The sequence below is a fragment of the Hypanus sabinus genome, chromosome 17, assembly GCF_030144855.1.
Source record: "Hypanus sabinus isolate sHypSab1 chromosome 17, sHypSab1.hap1, whole genome shotgun sequence".
Lineage (NCBI taxonomy): Eukaryota > Metazoa > Chordata > Chondrichthyes > Myliobatiformes > Dasyatidae > Hypanus > Hypanus sabinus.
This window is the reverse complement of record NC_082722.1, coordinates 22,230,012-22,249,212: the sequence shown is the minus strand read 5'-3', so window position 1 is coordinate 22,249,212 and position 19,201 is coordinate 22,230,012. Positions and strand designations below refer to the sequence as shown.

General features: G+C 39.9%; 1 protein-coding gene across 1 annotated transcript in view; it reads right to left on the bottom strand.

Moving 5' to 3' along the window:
* Window positions 1-854: 854 nt before the first annotated feature.
* The window catches only part of fa2h (fatty acid 2-hydroxylase), a 94,178-nt gene continuing 75,831 nt past the window's right edge, over window positions 855-19,201 (bottom strand). Inside the window, exons 4-7 of the mRNA XM_059992646.1 lie at window positions 16,068-16,174; window positions 15,044-15,216; window positions 8,802-9,054; window positions 855-2,864 (exon numbers count right to left, since the gene is read on the bottom strand). Coding sequence (XP_059848629.1) covers window positions 2,785-2,864; window positions 8,802-9,054; window positions 15,044-15,216; window positions 16,068-16,174 — 613 coding nt within the window. The 3' untranslated portion in view covers window positions 855-2,784. The remainder of the gene's footprint in view (window positions 2,865-8,801; window positions 9,055-15,043; window positions 15,217-16,067; window positions 16,175-19,201) is intronic.

Sequence of the window (19,201 nt, the reverse complement as noted above, 5' to 3'; positions counted from 1 at the left end):
TCTGATTTACTGCACTCTGCAGTTCTTCAGCATGATATCCAACAAGGAAAACCCTTAACACCTTAAGGTGGCATCACAAGAATGACACTGTAATTCCAGCTGGGTTGTGACATGAAGCTTTCTAGAACGTGCTGTTATACCGATAGTTTTCCATTCAAGGTAAATTCAATTTTTAAACACAACTTTCAACAACCCTTCTCCTCCTTTCCACTAGCTTGTGACAAGAAATAGCAAACATTCAATATTTATTTTAAGAATAGCACAGAATTGTGACCAATTCTCCTCCTCCTAAGTGGAATAGTATCTCAATAAAATTGACAGCCACAGACTACAACTTACAATTATCACTATAATTTGAAAAAGCAAGTTTTATTAAATAGAAATAAATTGCAATTCGACAACTTAAAAAGTGCTTGGTAGATCAAACATTAATTTTACCGTTACAAGTTTGCATTCTGGAACAAAATTGTTTATAGATCTCAACTTGGCTCATTATATAAACTAGAAATTTATTAACAATTAGTCAATCAAAAGCAAATTGATACAGTGCAGCAGATATAAATTTATTAACACTACATGAGATTCTACTGTCTGGGCAATGCTGTACAAGGGGCACATTCCACTCTGCAAAGTAAACTGTAGTTTCACAGAACCCCAGCAATTGCATTTGAGAAAGACAATTACAATATCCCTCAGTTACTGAGTTCATAATTGCTTGTCAATAAAAGATCAAGTTTTCTCAAAATAACAGGCTTAGTAAACATTTCATTAATGCCCAGTCAGACTGAGGTTTAAGATTACATGTTATACGACATTGTACGTAAAGAATATTATTCTCAAGTTCAGCATTTAGAGGAGATAGATAAAACAGAGTCTGGTTTAAATGGCCAAGTTTAATTTTTCCTTCAATTAGTGTTTCATAGTTAGGTGCGACATATGCTGGTGACTAGACCATACAAGTCCAGAAAACCATTAACAGACATTGGGCCACCAAAACTAACGACTCCTTTGTAAAGGATATCAACCGATATATCTGGGGTCTGGTTCAAGTTCGGAAAAAAAACACTTTAAAATCATACCACTGATTCTAAGAATTAACATGAATTTAACCTCTAAACTTTAAAAAAAAATCACTGCACAAAAATATGCAAGATAAACTGAGGATTCAGCAGAGTATAAAAATAATGCTGTACATTCAAATCCCTGGACTAAAATCTCCTACTGCATTTTGATCAACAGGCATCACCCAGTGATTCTAGTGACTGACTGACCAATTGTGCCAATGCACCAGTTAGGGAAGCTTGAAACAGTAATGATGTTTGATTCTAGAACTTGATGAAAGATCTACAACCTGATTTGAATGCATGAGAAATGAGAATACATGAGAAATTACAAATATATAGCTTGGGAAGAGAATTTGGACAAAAGACTACTTTCAAAATATACTGACCTTTATTTACAATTACATTTCACCTTATATAGATTCTTTTCAGCATTCACAATGAGTCAATATTTTGCAATAAAACAGTAGAAAGTTAAATTTCTTCATCTGCATAGTTAAGGCAGCGTACATACCCAGTAAGTACTGGAACTCATCTACCCAGGGTTACTTTTTTTTTTACTATACTATCAGAGTCCAAAACATACAAGACCCTAGTGATACCAGGAATTAATTGTAAAGAACTTTTTGGGGATTGGGCTATATAAACAAAACCATGAAAATACCAAATCTTCTTAAGCAATATAGCAACATGCTTCATGCCATCCGCACCTATAAGCCGATTCTTAACTGAAACATCTTCCCACCAACTTGCATTGCAGCACCTTCCAGTTGAATTTCCAATTGTATGTGCTGCCTGTAGACCCACTGATGTAAACCCATCCATTTTATGTTAGTGCAAAGTAAACCTCTTACCTGTAGACAAGGCAATTCCCCTTGTAAAGGGGAAAACACAGAACTAATTCAATGCAAAAAGGTGGACTTGGGGCAAGTTCTTTACAGCCTAAGCTTTTATTAAATACTGGCGAATATAAAGCAGCTATTCAGAGAGCCACAAGGGTCTGATATTTAAAGAGAAATAAGTGCACAGTATTTGCCAACTGTCTTCCAGGTGATGTAGGGATCTGTTCAGTAACTTGAATGAAAACTACCAGAAAACTTTCAGCAATGAGTTTACAGAAGAGAAAAAAAATGGGTAATCTACACTACTGGCAAAAGACTAACAGCTGAAAACCCAGTCAGGCTTTCAAGTGAGAAGACCATAGGTACTTTTTACAGAAATTAGGCAATTAAACCAGTTATAACTTTGGAATGTGGGTTTCACTGTTCCTCAAATCCACTAACATGGGAATTAACATTAAGTAAAACATGTTAATTAATTGAAGATAGATTTTTCCCTTTTTCAAAATGTTTACTAACCCAAGACTGCTACAAATTCAAAGCCTAAACATTAGTGTTAATACTTCCTACAATACACAAATGCTTGACAAGATTTATTGACATCAATGTCCAAAAATATATTTAACAATTAATTAATAAATATTGATCAACAGGCAATACAGCTCTCTGAGATCAGGCACTTTTGTAAGAAAAGAAGGGACATAATATTTGCACAAATCAGTAAGCATTGAAGTTTGTGGCCTTTTCCAGATGAGAGAGGAATCCTACATGCAGCTGAAGACTAGGTTCTGGCCATTTGTAGGAACGTATTGGATAGAGATTCTCGAGAGGCTGGCTGATTGACGAGGCATTAATTATGTGGATCTGAAGATTCATTGTAGATATCAGTGACTCTTCTCAAAGTTTTCTTCAGGAATTACAGTTTTAAATGGGTAGTCCCACATCCTACTAGTAATTCCAAATCCTAAATGGGGAAGGATAAATGGACAGATTAGATGGTGCAGTACAGTACACTTGAGAAATTTCCAAACAGCTCATGAAGAATGACATCCAAGTCTCATGGAATGCAAGCTTTGAGACTAATCTCCAGGTTTATTAACACTGATGGTTGATTTGTTCCCCAATTAATATTTGGTCAATTCAATCGGAAACGCTCTCTATCTTTGACTGTACACTAAACCAGAGTATTTACACCTTTGAGTAAGGGCCAGTGATCTTCATCTACCCCTGCCTGACAAATGCAACGTTTATTGCTCAAGTTCAAACAGAGAATGACTAAGTGCCGGATACAGTAGATCATTGGGAAAGTGCCGGGTACAGTAGATCATTGGGAAAGTACTGGGTATAGTAGATCATTGGGCAAGTGCCGGGTACAATAGATCATTGGGCAAGTGCCGGATACAGTAGATCATTGGGCAAGTGCCGGGTACAGTAGATCATTGGGCAAGTGCCGGGTACAGTAGATCATTGGGCAAGTACCGGGTACAGTAGATCATTGGGCAAGTGCCGGGTACAGTAGATCATTGGGCAAGTGCCGGGTACAATAGATCATTGGGCAAGTGCCGGGTACAATAGATCATTGGGCAAGTACCGGGTACAATAGATCATTGGGCAAGTAACGGGTACAATAGATCATTGGGCAAGTACCGGGTACAGTAGATCATTGGGCAAGTGCCGGGTACAATAGATCATTGGGCAAGTACCGGGTACAGTAGATCATTGGGCAAGTACCGGGTACAATAGATCATTGGGCAAGTACCGGGTACAATAGATCATTGGGCAAGTACCGGGTACAGTAGATCATTGGGCAAGTACCGGGTACAGTAGATCATTGGGCAAGTACAGGGTACAATAGATCATTGGGCAAGTACCGGGTACAATAGATCATTGGGCAAGTACCGGGTACAGTAGATCATTGGGCAAGTGCCGGGTACAATAGATCATTGGGCAAGTACTGGGTACAGTAGATCATTGGGCAAGTGCCGGGTACAGTAGATCATTGGGCAAGTGCCGGGTACAGTAGATCATTGGGCAAGTGCCGGGTACAGTAGATCATTGGGCAAGTACAGGGTACAATAGATCATTGGGCAAGTACCGGGTACAATAGATCATTGGGCAAGTACCGGGTACAATAGATCATTGGGCAAGTACCGGGTACAGTAGATCATTGGGCAAGTGCCGGGTACAGTAGATCATTGGGCAAGTGCCGGGTACAGTAGATCATTGGGCAAGTGCCGGGTACAGTAGATCATTGGGCAAGTGCCGGGTACAGTAGATCATTGGGCAAGTGCCGGGTACAGTAGATCATTGGGCAAGTGCCGGGTACAGTAGATCATTGGGCAAGTGCCGGGTACAGTAGATCATTGGGCAAGTACCGGGTACAGTAGATCATTGGGCAAGTACCGGGTACAGTAGAAATCAGTCAGCCCTCAGCATCCCTCAAACACTTGTCAGAATACCTTAAACACAAAAGATTCTGCAGGAGCTGGAAATCCAGAGTAACACGTAACACACACACACACACGTAACACACACACACACACACAAAATACCGGAGGAACTCAGCAGGTCAGGCAGCATCTCTGGTGAGGAATAAACAGCTGATGTTCTGGACAAAGACCAAAAATGTTGACTGTTTTTTCCACTCTATAGATACTGCCTGTCTTGCTGCATTAGAATATGGCAGCGCGTGAGGGAACAAACAGTAATGTTGATAGCAGATGCAGAAAATCATATCTAAAGAATCCTATCCAAATATCTATTTCAAGTTTACTGGAACTTTTGCTATTATAACAGCTTTAGCATCTGGTGCAGAGCCCCCTGTCCCCAGCCCACATTTTAAATTTAAGACAATCGTCATTCCACAATGCTCATGTCAGAGCACAAACATGAGCGTGGGAAATCGTGACAATACATCCCTCATCGCATAGATCAGCAGCTGCATGAAAAGCCCTCAACATCTATAAAATTGCCAGCAGGGACTGAAATTATTTCATTATTATCAGATTTAGAAATAACAACTTGGGAAGAATGGCTGCTTGACTCTCTAGGAATTTTCAATGTTCCTGAGGAAATCATTGAATTTGACTCCAGGATTATCATTTCTGGATAAACTTGTCTGGTGATCACTGTAAAACAGTAAAACAAGACTTCAATCAAACATCTGAAGAGAGAAATGAGCCCTGAAAATAAAAAAAACTGTAGATGCTAGAAATCTAAAACCAAAACAGAAAATAGTAGAAATACTCAGGAGATCAGGTGGCATCTGTGAGAAGAGAAATAGAGTTGATGTTTCAGGTGGAACATCATCTGTCAGAGCCAAAATGAAGACAGAAAGTTGTGAAGCTGCGGGAAGTGTGGAGCAGGAGAGGTCTCTGTGAGGGCAAAGCTGGGAATTATTTGGCTAACGCCTGCTTTTTGACCACATGGTCACCTAAGCTTGGCACTTTAAATTCCTCATCAGATTCCTAGTGCCACCAAATTGGTTTATGTCGTTCTGCACTGTCAGTGAGGCCCAATTGCAAACATGTGGAATCACACCTCATTTTCCATCGCAGCACTGTGCAGCCTTCTGGGCTGAATAGGGAACTCTGCAGCTTTATATCATTCGGATTTTTCAATCTGCATCAGTGACTTTAGCTTGTATTTTATTCCCCCTTCGAGTGGAGGACATGCCCATCCTTACTCATTTTCACTGCTCCCATTCACTCATTGACAAGATAAACATATTTATATTTTACCCCCTCAGTCGCTCAGTATTACTTGTCTTATGCCACCACCCCTCCCCAACCCCTGCAGTTCAACAAGCTTCTTTTCGACTCCAATTTGAAACATTTCCTGTTTCTCCTCCCACAGATCCAAACAGACCTGCTGAGCACTTTCTGTTTTTGTTTCAGTATTCAAGCTCTGAAGGCCAGAAGACTCCCGCCAGAAATTAGGCTGTGGGGAAAATGGTCAACTGAGGGTATTTTATGGAAGAACAGGAGGCAAGGTCTTTCACCTTGACACGGCAAAGAGACAGTTTTTCAGGTTAGATGTAAAGAGAATAATGAAAGAAAATTTTATGAAAATCAGTTGGATGCTTAAATTTGGAGCAGATGGAAGAAAATTCCTCCTTTAAAAAATGTTAAGGTTGGCTGAAGAGTGACAAATCCTATTGGAGTTACAACAATGTTCCAAGTATTATATAGAAAACTGCCAGAATCAGATCTGTATGTAAGTTTTGTTGCGGTAGCAGCACGGTCTCCTGGCAGACATAATTTTTCTTTGTACAGTCGGCCCTCCTTATCCGTGGAGGATTGGTTCCGAGACCTCCCACAGATACCAAAAAACATGGATGCTCAAGTCCCTTATTTAACCTGGCTCAGTGTGGTGGTCTTTAGGACCCAGCGGAACCCCAGACTTTATTTAACATGGTCTCAGTGCAGTGGACATCAGGACCTGGCGGTGAAGCTCTGAATCCGCGGTGTTTCTGTTCACAACAATAATCACGATTGAAAATAAGGTAGAAGTAATAAAGCGATTGGAAAGAGATGAAACGCCATCGGTCATTGGAAAAGCGTTAGGCTACAGTCGGTCAACGATTGGAACAATTTTAATGGAGCATGTGAAACGTCCTGCCCCGATGAAAGTTACAATTATTACTAAGCAATGCAGTGGTTTAATTATTGGAATATGTATGTTTCTTAAGTGTTTTATGTGCATAGAAAGATAAAATATGTACTATATACTAAGAAAAACATTTGACTGACTGATACTAAATAATACCGGATGTACCTGTTCTGACTTCAAATCCGCCTTAAAGGCGGACTCAAGAATGGAGCTCATTCAAAACCCGGGGACTGCCTGTACTTTAAAGTCATTTCTAGATTACTTATAATACCTAATACAATGTAAATGCTATGCAAATAGTTGTTATACTGTATTGTTTAGGGAATAATGACAAGAAAAAAATAGTCTGTACATGCTCAAATAACGAGTGCTGGAGAGAACTTCTGGGTTTTCCCGATCCGTGGTTGGTTGAATCCACACATGTGGAATTTGCGGATAAGGAGGGCCAACTGTATAGTGCATTCCAGTTAATTGGGACACATCAAGACCAGTGCATTTTGGCCCAATTAAGCAGCTATCTTAATTAGTCGGTTTCATGGAAATAATTAAAAATGAATAAAAAAGACAAATTAATTTAAAATGAGTAACACATTATGTATTTAAATGAAATATTCATCCAGTGTATCGTCCTATGTTGCTGCGTTCTTTAGATTGACTGTAAATGAACTAAATTAGTGCAGCCATCCAGTGTAGATAATGACTGCCTTCAACAAATGCATCCTCTAAGTCATCACTTTCATGGTAACATTCAGGATTGCCGTTGATAACTTCAAATTCTTCATAGCTCCTAACTTGCCGAAATAGTGAAATCGATTCACTTTTACACCCAGACCTTTCTGGCATCTCCAAGTCTGAAAGCTTGAAACTGCAGTGGACAGAACAGTTCTGAATTGTCTTACTGCCAACTATCAGTGACAAAAAAAGCACTGGCTTTTGAACACAAGCACGTGCAAGTGACGCTATTTAAAAACTGTTTTGCTCTAAGTGCAATGTAGTATCAGTCTAGTGCACATGACTGATGTTAGTTAGAAACTGTTCGGCAACAATCTCCTGCCCCAAATAAATGAAGGGAACCCCGGCTATTTTCTCGATTAATTTTTGTTAAGAGTTGTCCCAATTAAGTGACTGCCCCTGATTAACCGATGACCTAATTAACTGCAATCCACCGTATTTCAATAAGGTTCAAAGGAGAGACTACTTTTCAGAGAGCAGTAATGTGCTCTTTTAGACGAGTTGTAATCGTCACCATCACATAAGGAATTTAGGTACTCTGCAAAAGTGTGCAGGTCAAAGACAACTTCAGAGGGAAAATCAGCGTGAAATATCTACTCAAAAAGCTCATCCAAAACAGGTTTTTCCTCCCTGAAGTAATACATAAACAAACCAAAAAAAATCTACATATCTCATCACAGCATGGATTAACAAGATATAATAAACCTTGTTCAGCAAAGGGAGGCTTGCTATAAAATCATAATGACTTACCATAAGATGGAGGAGTAGAATTAGGCCATTCAGCCCACCTAGTCTGCTCCATCATGGCTGTTTTATTATCCCCCTAAATCCCTTCCCCCTGCCTTCCCCACATAACCTTTGACACCCCGGTTAATCAAGAACCTACCAACCTCTGCTTTAATATACCTAAAGATATGGACTCCTGTGGCAATGAATTCAACAGATACACCACCCCCGGGTAAAAACATTTTTCATCTGTTCTAAGGGGACATCCTTGCATGCAATTTTTTCCCCAAACTAGTTGGATATGGGATCATCCAAAATTGGGATTAAGGCAAACTATCAGAACAATACAGGAACGTAGCAGTCTGACATGCCAAACTGATTGATGATATTAGGCATCAAGGCTGGTTCCAAAATTATATTTTCCAGTATTCTCCAGAGGGAGAGCCATTCCATTCACTGCTTCAGACCTTGAGAATTAATTAGTTTTGGCAGCGTACGCAGGCCGAAACTAGAGTAGGAACCGAGGAACAGGTGGTGGGGAATGGGGGCACTGGATGGAACACACTGAGACCTTCAACTCCCTCCTCAACCTGTGAAAGATTTATGATTCATTGCTAAACAAAATACAGCCATACGTGCCCACATCTCATCCGAAGTGGTCCCTCACAAACAAATGGTGCCGCCTTTAGTAGTTTGCCCAACAAACTAGGGAAAGATTGTAAATGAATCTCATAGTTTTAAAGTTACTAAATTCCACTTAAAATATGAAAAAGCAGTTATTTGCCAGATCTAGAATCTTTTAGTCTTAAATGAAATATATAAAACAAATCACCTAATTTTTGATGTTCAAAATGATGTTTTACATGGTATGCTTTAAGTTCGTAGAGGTAGCTGCCCTTCTTTGGACATCCATAATGCAGATAATAATGTATCATATCATAAACGACATATCCACCGAGACCTCCAATAAAGATGGAATTGCCGACTGCTCCTGGAGCAAGCAGGTGGAAAGCAGCAAAAAATAAGCCTACAACAAGCGATGCTGGAACAGGAGGGAAGACCAATCGCGAACCATCGAATGGAGACTACAGAGAAGAGAGAGGACACATGTAAGTACTTTGTGCTTAAATGCGCAAAGGTCAAAGGAACACATTTTCCTATAAACATGCAACAGCGCCAATTTGTGCATAGCCAACAGCAATAGAACTACATTGCAAAGTAAATGTTTAGCTTCAAAAAAAGAGCAATGTATTCAAATTTTACACCTTTGGACAGGGAGTGAAATTCTGATATGTTGCTTTCTTTTGATTGCTAACTTTTATTTATTGCTAAAATTCAAAATTCGATTGTTATTCACTTGATATTGCATAAGGAGAGAACTGCAGTGAGCATGAGAAAAGCTTGCAAAATAGTGATTTACAACCAAAAAGTGTAAATATGAAAAAGAGGTTAACAACCCTTGTCCATTCCTTTATGCAAAACAATCATAAAATGACGACTTTAATGCTAAACTGAGGTATCTGAGCATGGATATATCTGGGTGCATTGTACATTACATGGTCAATATTGCTGAAATTTTAATTAACCATCACAAGAAGCAGACTTCAGCACATTGAATTAGCCACATCATTTCCCACTAATGCTGCCTTCTGTATTCTCAGACAACATTCAGGTAAGATTCAGATATGCTTTGAAACCTACTTTTCCTTTCAGGGTTTAGCAGGGGTTGACAAAAAAAAAAGCCAAAATTGTGTTTTGTAAATCACATGGGAATAGCAGTCTCACTTGCTTATAACTCTGCTCAGTCTCCAGTTAACGTACAGACGACTGCAATACAGCTTCTGTTAAAAAGTTCCTATAATGTGGGATTTCTAAGTATTCCAGATGAAATGCTGTGCCAAATTCTTGGTAAATCTTTTGCCTTATGATCTATCCTTTGGGTGTAGTGGAAACTCAGTTAATTCTGATTGGATGATATTGTCCATGATCACGGGCAGACAAAAGAAAGCAAGGAAACTCTGCAAGGTATGATGCTGCACAACCTTGTCCAATTGAAATTGAGTTAGAAACAGAGAAGACCTACAGCACTCATAACTCTGGTGTACATGCAAGAACAATTTTGTATCCGAACTACCCAAATCTAGCAAACCAACTGGTAACTAACTTTAATAACAAAAAGTACAAATCCATGTTATAAATCAAGGTGAAATTTCAAAGGGACTGTGGTGAGGAGACAGTTGCAACGATAGAATTCTCTACCTCTCAGGTACAGGGGTGGAACAAATCTGTTGATGGCAGGGAGGGGGGTGAACAGTATGGGGGAAATGGGTAAGCAATAAGACCAAGATTGGATCGGCATGATCACGAATAGCAGACTGTGCAGTGTTGTCAATTGGCCTAATCTATTCCATGTTCATATTCAAGCTGGTGGTGCTTGGATTCCATGTACTAAAAATCAAACTTTACACTGAATGGACTGAAAATACAATTGCCCTCCTCACCTCAGTATTAATTTATATTGAAATTACAACCTCCTAGATCCAAATACCCCCAAAGGATCAACATCCTCTTCACATCCACGCCATCAACCTTTGCCATGACATTACACTCTATTAAACCTCAAGCACACATCCAACTCTTTTCCTAAATCAGCAGCCTCAACCATGGGTGACCCTCATCTCCACATCTCCAAGACAAGTGTTCTTTCCTTTAATACAGAAATTAAAACTGCCTGCAGTGCTCCAGGTGTAATCTCACCAGCATCCTGCACCGTTGCACCAAAATCTCTACTTCTATACCTCACACTTACATTAAACTTCCTAATTACTCGCATGCCAGCCGTGCACGCAGTCCTGCAAATCCTTTTGTACTGCATGATTATTTTCAGAAGATCCCATTAATTATGACCCTGCAGAGCATACGCGATACCGAAACCAGATCAGGAATCAGAGGCAGCTAATACAGCTTCCTTTAGAGAGGGGTTTCCACGGATCTCTCTGTTTCCACAGAACAGAAAAGGTTGGGAACTCCTGCTTTACAGCCTCTCAGAGATCTCCATTTTAACTCCAGCAATATTCCTCGAAGGCAATTTTAACTTTTGCCAGTTACAAAATTAGGCAACAGAGCAAGCTTCTCCCTCTAATAAAAATCAGAATGCCATTAACAGACCTGAAATCACATTTATTACCCAGTGAAAACAACAAATGTACTGAGAGGCTAATGCTCAGAAAGGGGAGGGGGGACGAATTAAAGCTCCTCTTTAGCATCATAAACCCAAGGATTTAAAACAATTCTTAGTAATATGGAAAAGAAGTCTTTTTCTGGGGCAAAATTTTATACTACAGAACAATAAACCATATACCTCAGTCTCAAAATTCGTCTTAAGTATAGAATTAATTCCAGGCTATGCGAATGACAAACCAGATACACATTACAACTCCTACTCCCAAAATAAGGCTCTATGGTGGAGCCACATATGAGAATAGCAACAAAGGACACTTCTGCAAATACTCAAGTTATTGGAATGAAGTCACTGCATGATTAACAATAAATCTCCAAGCCACCTTCTCTTACACTCTTCCCCTTCCTACCTGCATTTTACATCCTTAGGGGGACACAGAATAAATGACAAAAGAGAGGATGATGGGCAAAAATGAGGAAATAATTTGGTTAGAGCAGAATTCTTAAAATTCTGTGCATTGGAGATAATATGGAAGTGGAGTGGAATTGGCTCAGCTAAGCTGATCAAATTTTGAATGGTCCAAAAGTACAACACAGGACAATAACCTAAATGGCAAGAACAATTCTTAAAAGCAGCTACTTGTAATCTCAAATATAAAATCTGTTCCAATCAAAAAACTGATCACAATATAATGATCACTTAGGTTAGTTTTTAAAGATACAACAAATGCAGAACACTTGCACAAAAGCTATATCATAAGTTATGTTACATATAATTCAATAGACTTTGCTGTTGCACAAGATGAAACAACATGCAAGTAGGGCAGCTCCCTTGAAATCTCTTCATCTAGGCAAACACTTAGAGGAATCAAAATTACATAGGAGTCTCCAAATAGTAGCCAAGATGTGGGGTTGAGATGCAAAGGAAGCTGGAAAGAGCATAAGAGCACGTGATAAGGGTAATGTTACAATTGCAATAGGGTCTTCAATATGCAAACGGAATTGGGAAAATCAGGTTGGTGTCAGATTGTAAGAAGGAGAATCTGTTGAATGCTATGACATGGCTTTTCAGAGCAGCTTGTGCTTGAGCATACTTAGGGAAAGGCCATCTTAGATTAGGTGCTGTATAATAACCCAGATCTTAATAGGGAGTTTAATGTAAAGGAACCATTAGGAGACAGTGATCATAATGATTGAATCCATACTGCAATTTGAGAGGGAGTCACATGTATCAGTATCACAATGGAATAACATGAATTACAGAGGCATGAGAGGAGCTTGTCCAGGTGAATTGGAGAGAGAGAGAGATAAGGGTGGGGATGAAGGTAGAACAGAGACGGTTCAAGTTTCTGGGAGTAGTTCACAGGATGCAGGATAGATATATCACACAGAAGTTCTCAAATGGCAGGGGTAGGCAACTGTGGCTGACAAAAGTTAAGGACTGCATAAAAGCCAAGAGAAGGACATAGAAGTGAGGGGGAAGTCGGATGATTGGGAAGTTTTTAAAAACCAAAAGGCAACTAAAAAAGATATAAGGGAAAAGCTGAGATACGAGGGCAGACTAGCTGATAATATAATAAAAGTTTTTTCAGTTATATAAAGAGTAAAAGGGAGGTGAGAGTTTATATGGGATCACTGGAAAACAATGCTGGTAAGGTAATAATGGGGGGAGGTGGAGGTGCAAAGAAATAGTACTTTGCTTCAGTCTTTACTGTGGAACACACCAGCAGTGCGCCACAGGTCTGTGAGGGCAGGGAGCAGGAGTGAGTGCCATTGCCATTCCCATTCCAAAGGAAAAAGTGCTAGGCATACTCAAAGGTCTTGAGGTGAATAAATCATCTGGACCAGATGGACTACATCCCAGAGTCCTGAGAGAGATAACAAATGCATTGGTCATGATCTTTCAAGAATCACCTCATTCTGGCATGGTCCCGGAGGACTGAAAAATGCAAATGTCACTCCACTCTTTAAGGATGGAAGACAAAAGAGCTGAAATTATAGGCCAGTTAGCCTAACCTCAGTAGTTGGGAAAGTGTTGAAGTCCATTATTAAGGATAAAGTTTCAGGGTACCTGGAGACTAAAGTCAGTCAAAGTCAGCATGGTTTCTGTAAAGGGAAATCTTGCCTGACAAATCTATTAGAATCTTCGAAGTAACAAGCAGGGTGGACAAAGGAGAGGCAGTGGATGTCATTTACTTAGATTTTCAGAAGGCATTTGATAAGGTGCTTCACATGAGGCTGCTTAACAAGTTACGATCCTATGGTGTTCCAGGAAATATACCGGCATGGATAGAGGAATGGCTGACAGGTAGGAGGCAGTGAGTGAGGATAAAGGGGGTCTTTTCTGGTTGGCTGCCAGTGAATTGTGGTGCTCCTCAGGGGTCAGTATTGGGACCCCTGCTTTTCACTTTGTTTGTCAATGATTTAGATAGTGGAATTGATGGCTTTGTGGCAACGTTTGCATATGATACAAAAATAGGTGGAGCAGTAGGTAGTGTTGAGGAAGTAATGCCATTGCAGCAGAATTTAGATAAATTGGAAAACTGGGCCAAAATGTGGCAGATGGAATACGATGTTGGGGAATGAAAGATAATGCATTTTCTTAAAAGGAACAAATGTCTGGACTGTTATCTAAATGGGGAGAAAGTTCAAGCATCAGAGGTGTAGAGGGACCTATGATTCCTCATGCAAGTCCCCAGGAGGCTGAGTCTGTGGTAAAGGCGGAAAATGCAATGTTGACATTTATTTCAAGAGGAATAGAAGATCAAAACAAGGAGATAATGCTGAGGCTTTACAAGACACTAGTCAGGCCACACTTGAAGTATTGTCGACAGTTTTGTCAGAAAGGATGTATTGTCTTTAGAGAGTCCAGAGGTGGTTCACAAGGATGATTATGGGAATGAAGGGGTTAACACATGGGAAGTGTTTGGCAGCTTTGGGCCTGTACTCACTGGAATTTAGAAGAACGTGTGGGATCTCACTGAAACCTACCGAATGTTGAACAGGGTTAAGGTGGGTGTAGAGAAGATGTTTCCTCAGGTGGGAGTATCCAGAACTAGAGGGCATAGCCTCAAAATTGAGGGGCGACCTCTGAGAACAGAGGTAAGGAGGAAATTTTTAGCCTGAGAGTAGTGAATCTGTGGGTTGCTCTGCCACAGACTGTGGTGGAGGCCAAGTCCGTGGGTATGTTTAAAGCTGAAGTTGAGTTTCCTGATTGGTTGCAGCATCAAGGGACATGGTGAGAGGTTGAGTGGGATCCAGGACTGGCCATGATGGAATGGTGGAGCAGACTCCATGGGCTGAATGGCCCAATTCTGCAACTGTCTTCTGATCTTAATGTGGCAACGTTTCAAACCTCAGATGTTAACTCGTATACATTATAAGTGATTGGATGAGTTGGTTACTCTCTGCATCTCTTTCTGGAAAAAAATAATTGTGTATCATAAAAACCTGTTCAATTTCACTGTGACACTGCTATAGAAAAGAATTCTATGAGCTAAATTACATTCACGCACAATTCCATCCCTCCCACAAAGTGCAAATGGCTCTCAGTGTCGGATGAGAACATTGCACAGCATTTGTCAAGAGGGATGCATGCCCAGCTCACCAAGAATTCAGACCCTTCAGAACAACAGACTCGTTACAAAAGGTGCCCTCACTGTACACTAGAGATCATTAAAATTGTACTGATTTATACAGGTGTCCCCCACTTTACGAATGTTCACTTTACACATATACACACACTATTTCAATAATTTATACAGTAAGTCCCCGTGCTTTTACTCTCAGATAAATTTAAAATGTCATGTTTAACTGACGTTTCATTAGTCTAAAGTGCAGATAGGAGCCCTATTATAGAATACCAAATGGCAATCTGTCCCTTTTGCCAATCACCTTGTGATGCTGTCCATGGAGCATGAAGTGAAGAGTGATGAGGTAGTAATTGCTAGCTGGTGGATTCATGTGGAAAACATACCGATGGATCAGATACTCAACCAAGGACCACAGAAACATTCCAATCAGGAACAATAGAGGGAAGCAGTACTTGTGCACAGGGATGGAATATTCTACATAAAAAAAGAGAATCAATTAGTGAACCTTTGTTCCTTATCCAATAGCCATCAGATACAATAATCCATTCTTGATCACATATCCAAGCAAAGTGTTGGTAAATACATAGTTTACACACTAAGCTTGTGGGATGGGCATATCTGACTAAGCTTCTGCCATCCTCACAGACTGGCTTCTCTCAGATTTCCAGCTTCTTGCAGGTTTTCTTGTTTGTCTCTCGGGTCTGGTCTTTTGTCGCACAGAAGCAACTTGCCCCAGGGTTCAGGAATGCTCAAGACAGTGCCAAGCCCTTAATGAGCAGCCCAGGATATCCGGGTTACCATATGGAGACCAGAAGCATGTGGGAGGCTGCAGCTGAAGATTCAAAGTAGGAATGGACTCCACTCCCATTTACTCAGGATCCTGGGGTTTGGGGCTAGACAGAGTGACAATTCAGGCATGCAACCTTAAACATGAACACCATTGTAATCAGTATATATGCACCACTGGATAAATCAGCTTATATTACAAACCAGAAACTTCAATTGCTCTAAATTAGTTTCCCTTGCAGTTGTTATGCATTAAGGAACAAGCTATTTTTCTTTCTCCCACGTAGTGTACACAAGCATTTAACAGTCTTTAGGAGGAACCATTCAAATGTTAGCAGATTGCCTCAAACTTGACGAAGTTAACAGAGTGAAGATAAATTCAAGCACCTGCTTTTCTATGGACGATAACAATGCATGGATTTATAAATTGCTATACAACAATATTGCTTTAATAACCATTTGTGTTAACAGCCAACCAACCAAACATCAATGACAACTTTGTCACAGAAGCACTCGCTAACTGAAAACTATTACAATACCTGTGGTGAAAGATGTGAAAAGCCGAGTCTTGCCCTCTGCCAGCTCATTGTAGCAATACCAGCTAAAGATAATCACAATGGGAACCCAAACTAATGGCACCACATACCTGCGGAGAGTACAGAGAAAAAGACTTTAGAAGTAGCTCATTGACTGTGAAAGGGGAATAATCCTTGTGCAGGCAATATTTCATATAGAACATGCTTATTCCCCCCCCCCCCAATACAACGCAAGGCTTAACATCAAGGACATGGAACAGATTCACATCAAGAGGAGCTAACTTGGTCAGGTGTTTCTCCCCCCATTCATGTAGTATTCAAGGACACAACTTGAGCCACACCACAAAAAAGTCGGAGCTTGGAATGCGGGGGCAAGTGGAATGTGTGCCCGTATACAAGCACACAAACCAGCAATCCCAACTGTGAATCAGAGGCAGAAAACTTTAAATGTTGCTCACCTCCCCTCCAAAAAAAGCCCAAGTCTCAGGAGTTATTATTTGTGCAGCCATTGTACACAAATGGCACTGAAATTGCCAAGACACAAGATGGTTGAGAACTTGTCCAATCTGGACATGAATACATTTCAACAGACTTTTAGCCTAAAAATTCTAACCCATTTCTATCACTGAAACCTAATATTTTCTCCCTATACTAGCACCTTAAACCCACTACACTATCTGATGATCAGCTTTACAACTTCTGTGACTGGTGATGGCCAATGGTTCCCTTTTAAGCATTTTGCTCCCAGCTTTAACTCACCATTGGAGTTGGACCAATAAGACAAAGGAGCAGAATTAGGCCACTCGGCCCATTGGGTCTGCTCTGTCTTTCCATCGTAGCTTATTTACTATTCCTCTGAACCCCATTCTCCTGCCTTCTCCACATAACCTTTGACACGGTGAAGATATATTTCCTTCATGTCACAGATTAAATTTTGCAAAGGTTGGAAAGAAATCTAACCCAATTTCTATCCTGGAACATCTCATGTTGCAGGCAGTGAGAATCTTGTTCCCTTTTAGCCTAAACAATGGGCTGAATTTTGTATGAATAAGCCAAGATTTCTTTAAAAGTGACAAGCTTCAGACGTGCCACGTGTGTGCAGCAGGTCTTTAGCAAGCAAATTCACAACTCTGCTCTGACAGGAGCGGCAAGCAGCAAAGACCAGTCAACCTTGCAGCAATTGCAAAGCTAGAAGACCCCACCTCAGGACAGACTTAGATCCACTTAACACAGAGGTGCATGGCTGCAAGGACTAGTTATATATTTTGCTCTAAGGATTGATTCTAGTGTTTATATGTGCAGAACTATTTTCTTTAAAATACGAGGATTTGGCTTTTGAATTTTATGAATACCAAAAACCTGATATTTAGACAGGCTGAGCCAGAAGGAGATGTTGAATATAAGATTTTTCTTCCTCCCCATCTAAACGTTTACTGAATTCTGTCACAGGACAGTACTTCCATGTACAAATTCCTGTCATAGTTGCAGACTGTACCCACTTCTCATCAAACACTTGTACAGATATAGCTATATTTAATACCTCAAACTAATAGTAAATGAATAATTCTCTGCTAACCCCTGACTCAGTGAAACTACTCTAATACTGGTTACAAGAGCTAGAATTCTGGACCACTTCATTGTCTAACTAACATTCCCTACAGAAATAAAAAGTGATGTAGCATTCTTCAGCAGATCGGAGGCAGTGCTTGAAAAAAAAATCAGATTGGTGAGGTGCAACCCAATATCTGAAAATCACAAGGATCCAATACAGATCGTGAAACAGAGGGCATACGAGAGGCCAATAAATGTAAACAAACTACGTCTCTCTGAAAAGTTGTGCCAACAGTTTTGGAAGGCATTGCCCATGTTTTTAACAAATGATTAAACCATGGGTTGAGGGCTAATGTGAGACAGTTTTAAGCCTTAAGTAAAAGTGGAATCAAACGTGCTCAAACGATAATAAAGACAGCCACCTGACCAAGATGCCCCACGTGACAACAAACAGTGGTACACTATTACATACTGCTCGCATTTTGGACGACAGGATATCTGAGACACTGAAGGCTAACCATGATAATAGTTCACTCCTTGTTCACCTCAAAAGCAGCTGACAATGATAACTTAAATTTTGTACACAATGTTTAAGGCAATCAAGATGAGGTACAGTTTTATTGCACTGTTTATTAACAAAGGTGGCTTCCTACCAGTTTAAATCTGTGACCATTATTCTTCAACTTGAATATGTAAGAATACATTTTTTTGAAGTAATTCTTCATACCCTAGTTGCGCTAACTCCCAGTACCTTAGCAAGATTCAACTTTTGCCCAGTAATTTTTACTTCATCTGAATTTTTCAACTGTTAGAATGTAAGAAAATATGAAAAATAAAGGCTGTTTGGCCAACTGATGGAACTGGATAAAGATTGCCCCAGAGCAGTCTAGATAATCGCCCTCATTCTACTGCACAACCTTAAATGCTTACTTCATCTGAGCCATTATTTTCCTCCTATTTTAACGGCCCTTTCAACACAATATAAAATTGTGGACAGAGAATAGCTTATGCCACTGTACACACTGTAGTCCAAAAAATGTTTTAGAAACATACCTTGAGAAATGACGGCATGCCACAGGCAGCATGCAGTAAATGCATGCAAATAAACAAGAAATTGTATGCCTTTAAACAAACATTTAAATGCAAGCAGAACATTCCTTAAGAATTTCATACTTAATCCAAACTGAGAACATAAATCTTGCATCTATATTTATGAAAGGAAATAAAACTGGGATCTTTCTACTGCAGGGATAACCAAGATGGGAAACTTTGCAAAGATTTTGGTCAGCTACATCACAAATCTATTGTCAACTACAAAGTTATAAAATATATATCCATGAAATTGTTTGGGAACCCTGAAGTCAGCACAGAATATTGGTAATAGAATACACGGATAACACTTTAGCAAGCTAAAGAAACTCGCTGGCTAGTTTAGGTCATAATCAGTGCAAATGTCACAGCATGAAATAGAGTTCACTGGAGATTCCATGAATGGACTAATCTCTGGATACAATTGGAAGTTCAAGGAATGTTTGAAGTTATGATGCAGCAATAAATCTAACTCCAAGGAATTAATATTCATCAAA